We start from the raw sequence: 10,369 nt of genomic DNA, 5'->3' as shown, positions 1-10,369 counted from the left end.
TAGCCTACCTAAATATTGTCTCGCACATGAAACATCCTAATTGTATAGCCTACAAAATAAGATGTGATTAGGCTACTAAAAACTGAAAAGTAGCCTAAGTCAGCATTAAACTTATCCACCAGTCCTTAAAAGATTGCAAGGAGCGTTTTTCCGTTAAATGGGTTTTATTGGAGGTATGTAGGATGTGTAGGATCGGTGGGAGTGTTTTTGGGGTTGGTGATGTGATGTAACGGGGGAGGGGGGGGTTTCTCTCTCTCCCCCATAGAGCGCAGCATGAGCGCTCCGCAGCAAAAGGATGTGTGAGCAGGCAGCGCGCTACTGTAGGGACGGAGTCCACAAACTGCTGAACAAAGAACAAGCCAAACTTCGAGCCCAGGAAAGCAGCGAGCAGCCGAAACCCGTAGCCTGTCAGGACAGCGAGTCCGCGACGGCAGCGCAGTCCGGAAACAGCGGCGCCCAGCCCGGTGGAATCGACGGGCTCGTCCGCTGGATCGTCACCAAAATGAGCGACAACAAGAACATCTCCAGCCGGGAGTACGCCTCCAGCAAAGAGGAGGTGGCCGTGGCTCAGGAGCAGTTCTTTGCCCCGGAACCGCGGAGAGGCATCTCCGTTATTTTGGATGTGAGTGTTGGTCAGCCTGACAGGTTTGGTTGGGAGGGTACACGGGATGAGGCGGCCACTGAGCAGTGCGCACGGACAAGTGCAGTCCGCACTTACACGTTGGCTAATTAGTTCTAAGGCTTGGGCACTGAGCTTGGCAGTATCCTGGTTAACTTACAATTTGCAATGTAGGCTGTTTGTGATCTGCCTGGTAAAACACATTGTGCACATCCTCAATCTGAAGTCCAACATTTACTTTACATTTTGCGCATCGTCGACTCAAATATTCTTGTGCTTGGCTTGATTTGTACACGTTTTATACCTACATGAGAGTCATAACACAGTTAAATGCAGTACGGCTGACTTTTTTTTTAACAGTCCATCCAAACAAAGTCTGCACTGCCCGCACTTCGCCGCTCAGCAGCTATGCACCTAGTAAAAGAATCAGAAAGTCCGAAAAAGTTTAATCATCACCTCAATTAACCTACTTAGGAAAATGCCTTGCTGCTTTATTTTTGCAGAGCTCATAAACTGACGTAGGGGGTAGTGGGAAAGTGTTTTTGTATTGGAAGTGCCAATTACGCAGTGTCAAATCGAAGTAGGTCAGTCCATCAATATTATTAGGTTAATTTTTTTTTTTATTGCCCCACTAAATCGGTCCCCTGGAGACCAGATGATGTTGCTTTAATGCCTTTACAGGGTCGAAAAACAAAAGGGAGACGTAGTTCTGTTTCATTAGACCCTGACCATGACCCAAATAGACTGATGTGAAAGGAGGGGTCCGTGGAAAACAAATTATCATCAAGACCAGAGGGGCAATATAATCCCAGTACCCTAGTAAACTAATTCGGTTTGTGTTGGTGTTAAGAGAGGCTGATGGGGTGGACTCTAATTTGCTACTGATGCTCCTCCTGAAGGAGACTGTCTTCTCCGGATGATGCAGTGCAGCAGGGTTTCACGAGCTTTGAGTCTGGAGTCAGGACCTAAAATAAACCTGATTCTGATGTGTGACTTGGGAAGAAAATGTTTATTTTTATCAATTTAATCACGTTAAAGAATACAGTCTTGTGCAACTTTGGCCACACTGTCTATGCCACACTTAACATATTTCAGGAAAATATTGAAAACGAAAAAAACAATAAGATTGCATCGCATTGATTTGGTCAGGAAAAGGTCAGTTTGTCAAGACAGTTTGACACTATAACAAAACGTCTTGCTCTTTTCTTTTCGGAGTTTCTAATGATTTCCACATGATTGCTTCCTTTTTCTTGCATTTTATCTGATGCCTATAGAAAGACAGTTAACTGCAATACTCACACTGATTGGTCGATACACACTGCGGGCTGCCCCCCTCTGGCATCAGCAGTGAACTATTTTTGCCATTTTCTCTCCAGCCCACTTTCTGAATCAGTCTGAACTTTGAAATGTTAATGGTTTCAATATCATTGACCCCAGCATTATTAGCGTGTTGAAAATGTCTTCACCAGAGGGATTGGAGTGGTTGCACTGACCGTGTCTCTCTCTCTCTCTCTGTGTGTGTGTGTGTGTGTCTGCTAGAAGCACTCTCCTCATTAGACTCTGTTTCCTTGCTTTTTTTTTTTTCATTATTTGCTGTTGTATTCTTCTTCATCTCAACCTTGATGCATCTTTCCTTCCTTTCTTTAAACTCCTTTCATCCTGTGTTCCCTGCATCTTTCTCTCCCCTCTGCCTTTTTTCTTCTTGTCTTCTCCCCTCCCCTCCCCTAACCTCCCTCCTCAGCCAGGCCAAGAAAGCATCCATTCTTAATAAGGTCAGGAGATGGATGCAACATTTCCCCACCTTGCATATGTAACTCTTTGTTTTCTGTTTCTTTTTGTTTAGTTATTTTCTGATTTGTCTCTTTTCTGTCTTTCAATTACATCTCAATGTGTATTTGTATTTGTTACAATTTTCCACACACATACACCCACATCACCTCCTAACTGCAACACTTTCCCTCCTCTTCCAAGCTTGTCTGTCTCCAGCAGCTCTGGAGTTGGCTGTTTTCTATGGAGTTGAGTGCACCCCAGGGTGCAGCTGGAGAGCAGAACAATGCTGAACAGCTTGTCATTTGAAATGTTGTGCGTCTCAGCAGTTAGTGATTTTCATTTTTGGCTTGTTCAGATGGCTGCAGTCACTTGCTGCATGCACCAAGAACTAAACCAGCATTACACTTTGAGAGTAAAGGATAAGAGACTGGAGAATAGTGTAGGCCTACATTTACAAATGTGCTTTACTAAAAATATTATTAAGTTTCATCATTAAAACTGGTTTGCATTTACGTTTTCTTGTCCATGCTATATCGTTTACTTGAGATTCATTATTTTCTCAGGTAACTAAGGTTTTGTCCATCCAATATGAGAACAATGAAAAGATGCCTAATTATGGCTGTTAAGATGAACTAATAAGAATTGGTAACTTTTTTTAATGTTAAAGATGTGAGTGAGTCGGTTCGCAGAGCCCTGGGTTGGTAATAAAGTAACATGAACTGGTCAATGGCCAGATTTTGATGTTATAAACTGGTTTACTGAGGCTGTGCTTGTTCTGTATACTGGGCACAGCAACCTTTTTCTCGCATGACTCCTACATCAACCTTTTCAGGAGCATAACGATATTGGTAGGTGGCTAGCTAGTTAGCTATACAAAGAATAAACAATGTCAGAAATTGCCTAAGCGATTTTACAATTGTCATTATGGGGACTTAGTAAGACGGAAGGTTAATGCTCCAAATGTCAGCCCATCTGTACACTTAAAAGTAAAGACGAAAGTACAACAGCAAGACACATCTCACCTGTTGATACAGCATGGCTGAAGTTTTGCTAAGGTGCTAACACTAGCAAGCAAGTAGCGCAAACAAACCTGAATATTAAAAAAGTAGTTTCTTATATTTTTATTGTTTTGTCTTTTAATGAGGTTGTATGAGGAACATGTCAGTAAGTTTATAAGTCACAGGGCATACTGGTCAGCTTGACCCCTATATCCTACAGAAACGAGCCAGGGTGCTGGCACCTAAGCTAGGCTATACATCGCTGCAGACGGGTCCATTTGACAAAAAACAAAACGACCTAAAAATCAATGTGTATGCTATATTTTGACATTTTCAGCACTTAACTTTTTTTTGCATTATACCGTGATGCAAGTTAAATGTTATGTGGGAAGTTCTGCAACAAATTGTTGAATGTTGTCTGTAGCATCACAGAGAGGATAGACATGTTTAAGGTGGCTGAGGCGTTTGGAACAGCAGTGTAGGCTTTTTGAAATAAGGTTCAATAACGGTGACTAACACATACAAGGGACAGGGAATACCAAAAAAGGTGATTAGGGCAGATTATTCAGTGAGGACATTTTAATTAAGCGTTAGACATCCCTCAGGCAGGTTTAAGAGAGAGTGTGGTGGTTAAGATTAAGAAAAGATTAAAGATCAGTTGGTTAAGGTCAATTGAAGAGAAGCTCTCTATTCAGGTTTATAGCTGTCGCTGATGTTCCTGTGTTTTAGGATAAATTGATACCACAAGAGGACTGGAGGGGATTCATTTTGTGTCTAATAACTTTGTATCTAATTAATTTTATTAAACAAGCTGATGATGTTGTTGCAACATAAAGAAATACAAGGCTCAATAGAGCTAGCCCCCTGTAGCCACCTATCAACCACAGGAAGAAGGGTCATTTTCCATTTGATTTTTTACTATCTGACTTCTGTTTGCAATCAGCTTAGTTTCCCCCTGTTGGCCATCAGAAAGAATGAAAGTTAAGTGTAGCATGTTCTTACCCTTTGTGAAACAACATAACATTTTGTGGTTCTACAATGTTTGGTCTAATTTGTTTTAAGATGGAGCTGTCCTCGGTTATCTTCCTTTTATAGAGGGGCAGTAAAATAGATACAGATCTTAAACATCTTAGTTCAAACAGTACATATCCATTAATAAATGAAAACGAACGTCAGTGTGGAGTCCATTCAAAGGCATATAAATAGCTTTGGACAATTGAAGGAAGCAATTATCATAAGCTCTGCTCCATTTTATTTTGAAAGAGTCATGAGTACAACAAATCTGTGAACTTCACGTACTTCCTCCTCCTTTATACAGAATGTGATTTGGTTTGAGATTCTCTAAACAAAATCTTTATTTTTACAACAACTTACAAAACAAATTATCCTTTATTATGGTTGGAAAAAAGTATCTTAAAGTTGTTACTTTTGGTCTTCACAAGAACAATTATAGTAGGAGATTGTTTCTGAAGCAAATCAGAATCCTCCTTTCCACTTTCTTCCTGTCTGTTCATTGTATCCCCCATCTGTCTTCCAGCTCTTTAATATCAATACGATGTTCTCTGGCAGTTGTTTTGAAATGGTTTATATCACACCCTGAAACACTGATAAAAACACAGACAGGCTTAGTTCAGTTCCATAGGGGGAAAAGCTTTTACAAAAGCTATAATGCTCCAAGGATATTGTGTGCATAAATGCAATAAATGTGTAGCATCAATGCACAGCAGGTAATCAGTTCAATTTAATTTCAGTTTAATTTTTAGTTTTAGAGAGATACTTTCTCCATTGCAGCAGATCTAAGCAATATTGTGTAGCTTTTTGGAAATCTTGCAGATATTTACACTGACACTCATTTGTATTAAAACACGTAGAAGCCACAAATAAAACTTATTAGGGTTCAATATGCGGTTCAGTTAACTTTCGTCATCTTATGCAGATGATACACAGTTTTACTTCACTACATACACTTAAGGATTAAATTCATCCACATACAGTACTAGTTTGATAGAACATATAACATATATAAATTCATTAAACGCAAAATCAGCAAATGTCAATTCATCCATCATCTATACCGCTTGTCCGGTGCGGGGAGCTGTGGAGTGGCTGGCTACACACATTCACACCTACAGGCAGCCTTGAAGTCACAGGTTAACCTAACAAGCATGTCTTTTGACTTTTGGAGTAAGCTAGAGTGCCCGGAAAGAATCCACATGCAAACTCCACCCCCTTCAGCAAAAAGTATTCTTTAAAAACAGTATAAGTTATTTTTTGTGTTGTGTCAATTCTATAAGGTTTGATTTACTAAGACATTGAGAAGTCAATATCCTGTAGTAAGTGTTCTGAATGGAGCTGCTCTCCTTCAGTGGATTTTGTCTACAATGTTATTGTAAGATGGATCAAATTACCTGCATTGATACTAACTACACTGTCTTGTTTTTTCACAGATATTCAGAAGAGCTGACAAAGATGGTGAGTGAATTTATCTCAATTGTTCTCTACTGAAAACTCATCTGAAAGAAAATGTTGCTTTTTCTTTCAAAAATGTCCATAAAGGTTTCTTTGATTTGAAGGTACAATAAAATGATTTTGATAGCAGATTCAAAACATGCAAGAGAAATTACACTGTGCTGCACTGGGATCAATAAGCTGTATTAATACCACAACCAAGAAGAAGCTTCAATATGACCCGTCTTCTTTTAGTTTGCAGGATACCTGAAACCAGAGCTCAATGAAACAGGCTTAAAACAATCCTTCATTCGTGGCACAAATAGGACATCAAAAATATACACTTTGAGAGGATCCAAAGCTTTAGGACACCAATGGATGTGAGCCAATATGCTCTTTTATCCTGCCTCTTTACCATTTCTAAGTTAAAGGGATACTTCACCCGTTGAAACATGAATCTGTATTGACATTGGGTCATATATGTAGTAGAAATGTGAAATACATTTTGAAGTTGGTGCTTTCTTGACCGAGAAAAGGCAGAAAGTGTATTTTTGGCTATTTGTGGATGAAAGACACCAACTCCCAGAATGCACCAGCCCCAGCTCGAGCCGCACCGGGCTCCTCGTCCTCACCGCCGCCGACAGGCAGGTCTCCTATCTCGGCTGCAGCAGCCTCGCTGCTTCATTGCGGTTGGTAGAGATAGCCACAAACATCCGATTCAAGCACAAGACCTTCAAAATCCCCTTCATCCATATCAGTTTGAAGTTGAAATATAATTTTTTTGCCATTGTTGGTTTTCATCAGCTTTCTCCATAGAGCCTGTTAGCATAACTACCAAGCAATATGGCGGACGTTAAGTTTAGATTCTGGGAGTGAGGTCCCACCCACTGATCTGTGATTGGTCTGTAGCTTCAGTGGTCAAAAATATGAGGAACTAGCGTTGTAGTTTCACCCCCGCTAACCACAACAGGCGCCGATGATGCAAAATGCCGATTTTTGAGTCATGGGAGGCTCCTTTTGCAGACAAGAAATACAAAGATTTCCCGTCTCAGGGTAAAATGAGGGCGGGATGCACGACCATTAAAAAATACTACCATGTTTCTAATGATACAAAGCTTAATGCAAATGAGTGAAGTATCCCTTTAAGTATTTGTTAATATTAAGCATTAAGCCGGTACTTCAAATTAACTTGAAGAGAAAGTAAAAACAACCTGCCTCCTGCCTTATGTGTTTTCAGACAGTTGATTGTGTTTCCACACAGACATAAGATTTATTGTCTGTTTGTTCAGCAGGGAGCTTTCCACAGTGAAGCTCTGCTGTCTGATCTGCTGCGGCAGTGTGTCGTATTTTTAGCATGTTTGGGCATTAGAAGAGTTTCTAAAGGGGAAAGTTTATATTACTGTGAAGCTGTGCCAGTGAGCAGTGTGTTTATACCCTTTGGCATTGCATGTGATGAAACTTTCTCTCTATTTTCATCTTCAGTCTCTCTTCCCTTCACAGCTCTTCCTTCTCTATCCTTCTCTATCCTTCTCTATCCTATCACTGTGCTGATGACAAAAGAAACTTTTACTAATGAGGAAACAGCATATAAAAGGTTTGCCTTCAGAGCAGCCAGATGGCCATTTGCTCCTCCAGTGTGTGCTCGTGTGTGTGTGTGTGTGTGTGTGTGTGTGTGTGTGTGTGTGTGTGTGTGCGTGTATAGGGGTTTTCTCTGCCATCCAGGCATACTCCTTTGTCTAAGATTGATTCTTTGCTTTGCTCCACTGCAGAACAGCTACGGTATATTCCCCAAATGTATCTCTGTAAAGAAGAGATCTGTTCTCTCTAATGTGCACTACCAAGTTGATTTAGTTGTTGCTTAGTCATCCATCTGGCCTTTGTTTCACACTTGTTGGTACAAGAGCGTTGTGCGTGTGAGTGAATACACACTGCACTGAATCCATTTATCAACTGCATAAACATTTTTTCTTTCCAGATGATTACACTGTTGATGACAATGTCAAAGACACTCATATCATGTGGCCTGGAGTTATTCTAAGAGATGATTGTGCCTTTACAGCAGACTGTGGCATCAACTGTCAACATCTCAAATGCTTGCACTACCTAATTACCAACCGCTCCGATGCAGAACGTCAGTTAACACACAACAACTTACATTTGCATTTCATGCTAATCTTAGCCTAACAGCGACCAATCAAGCAGCTCTTTCTTCATTTTCAAACAAGCTGCAGGATTGTGTGGAACTATGTGATAACCATTTCAATAAATCCACTGGTTCTAGAGACACAGAGCTGCACACTGCCTTAAAAGAAGCAGATATGATGAGTATGAGTTGGGTAAGGGGCTGGAGAGCAAGAGGAAAGTGAGACTTATAGTCAGCAAAGAACAAAGAACGAGAGAAGATGAAACAATGGTTATTATGAAAAAAAAAGTAGTTATTTGATGTATGGAACGCAAGCTGGCAAGAGAGAGCCAGCGAGCACAAGCTAAAGATCTATTTTTATCCTCCTTCACTCTACTGGGAAACGACTGGGGAACTGTTTTAATGAGTGAGAGAGGCAGTAACAGGGAGAGGAGAAAACTGTTAAAGAAAAAGAAGGTACAGGGTGGAAAAGATTGATTCAAGGAGAGACAGGAGGTGGCAGAGTTTGAAAGGGGGAAGTGGCTAGGAGCTTGAAGAGAGAGAGAGAGAGAGTGTGAAAAAAGAGCAAGGCAAAGAGAGGAAGAGGAGGAAGGAAGACAGAGTATCGTATCCGACAGCGTGGCGGTAATTGAGTTTTAATTGGCTGAGTTCTGTCTTAACATTCATAGCACAGATTTAAGGGCTGGCCTTCCTGTCCCAAAGCTGCTGACACAGCATCTCAGAAAGAGTGTGTATGTGCATGCATTAGTGTACTAGTCTTTTACAAACAGCTTGAACGCATTGTGAACGCTTTTTGCGTGTGTGCAAGTTTGTAACATAAGCACGGTAGCACGCCCCCACGTTTTCTTGTGAACGTTCTGCGTGTTTCTCATCATTATCACCGTTGACTCAAAGCCATTGTTATGCAGCTGGTGGAGTGTTTCAGTGGGAAATAATTCTCTGAAATAGTTGCATCATTTGACAGCACTTAGTTTACTGTTTGCACTTGCAGCAGCACCTCTAATGTGCCACAGTCCATCAAGCTGCTGCCGTTTGAAACTTCATCTTTGCAAGTACAATGAAGATGTTATGAAATAATAACTCGGCATTGTGGCATATTTTCTGTTCGCAGTGTGAATGCAAACAAGTTACATACATTTGCATTTTAATGACACTTCTAAAAAATGAACCCAAACCTGAATCCTGAATCCTGACGCTGAAAATGTAATTATACTTAACCATTTGTTTGGAACCTGAATATATTGAAACTCATTCTCAACCACCCGGGACTCATTGTCTGCCTCTTTTGTACTAAAAAAAGAAAAGAAATGCATTCAAAGGATAAAAAAAGCATTCAAGCTCTGTGTTTAAATGGTATCAGACCAGACCATGCCCCACTTCTCAGTGTACACTGCACAAACAGACCTTACTCACAGCAGCGATTGGATTTGTCATTATTGGAAAAAGCACAAGTGTTATTAATGGCATGGTTGACTTCTGTGTTCTATTTAAATGTCCAAATAATATTATTACAAAGAGCTAGCATGCACAGTACCAGGACCTAAACAAAAGAAAGAAATGCAGCCTTCTCTTAATATTATAAATGTCAACGTGCTTGTACAAGCTGTCATGAAAAAGGAGGTTGCTTTCAAACAGCATTAGAATCATGTTGAAAGTTTTCAAACCTTTACAAAAGAGAAGTATGGCCTGTTAGACCTCCCTTGTAGTGCTATGACAATGATGCTGGGAAATATACAAGGTTAGCAAATTCAACGCACCAATAAGTTGGTTCTATGATAATACATTTATGTTTTTCTGTGCAGAAAGCCCCAAGGAACACTCTGCTTGTCTAAATTGTTGTTTGACTGACCGTAAATCCATCAAATTCAGGGCCTGGTCTCTTTCTCTCCCTGGGGGTCACAATTCAATCTGTGGCCTGGATTACTACTGTTGTGTTGCCTAGACATGTCACATTTTCTGATGCTCCTGTTTCTGAATTCTAAGGACATTTTACAGGCTGTTGTAGTGGGTTTGCCATTGTTGTCAACTCAATTTGACACATGGTGCGTAAAAGTCACTGTCTGGACCCCCTGTGTGAACTATTCATCTGTAAATTGAAGTCACTACGAAACCTCGTCTGAAAAACGCTGTTGAAATAGTTTTTCCAAGATTTCATCTGTTTACAAGACATAATAGCACTAAATTATAGGAAAAGGGGTCTGTTTTCAGTAAAGCTGGTAAACCTCAAATTTTCATTTCATTTCTTTTAATTTGTTTTGTTTCTCAGCTCCTGCAGCAACGCGTCTGATGTGAATTGCTCACGCTGCTTCGTCAGTGGCGTATGAATGTGTATGAATGGGATTATTTACTTCTGATGGTCATCTTAAGTAGCAACCTCTGCCATCAGTGTGT

At 40.5% G+C, this 10,369-nt stretch overlaps 1 protein-coding gene across 1 annotated transcript in view; it reads left to right on the top strand.

Annotated features, from left to right (window-relative positions):
• Window positions 1–275: 275 nt before the first annotated feature.
• The window catches only part of necab2 (N-terminal EF-hand calcium binding protein 2), a 135,219-nt gene continuing 125,125 nt past the window's right edge, over window positions 276–10,369 (top strand). The window contains exons 1-2 of the mRNA XM_061036288.1: window positions 276–622; window positions 5,835–5,859. Coding sequence (XP_060892271.1) covers window positions 296–622; window positions 5,835–5,859 — 352 coding nt within the window. The 5' untranslated portion in view covers window positions 276–295. The remainder of the gene's footprint in view (window positions 623–5,834; window positions 5,860–10,369) is intronic.

Source organism: Labrus mixtus, chromosome 4 (assembly GCF_963584025.1).
Source record: "Labrus mixtus chromosome 4, fLabMix1.1, whole genome shotgun sequence".
Lineage (NCBI taxonomy): Eukaryota > Metazoa > Chordata > Actinopteri > Labriformes > Labridae > Labrus > Labrus mixtus.
The sequence above is the reverse complement of the archived record's forward strand: the minus strand, read 5'-3'. Positions and strand labels throughout refer to the sequence as shown.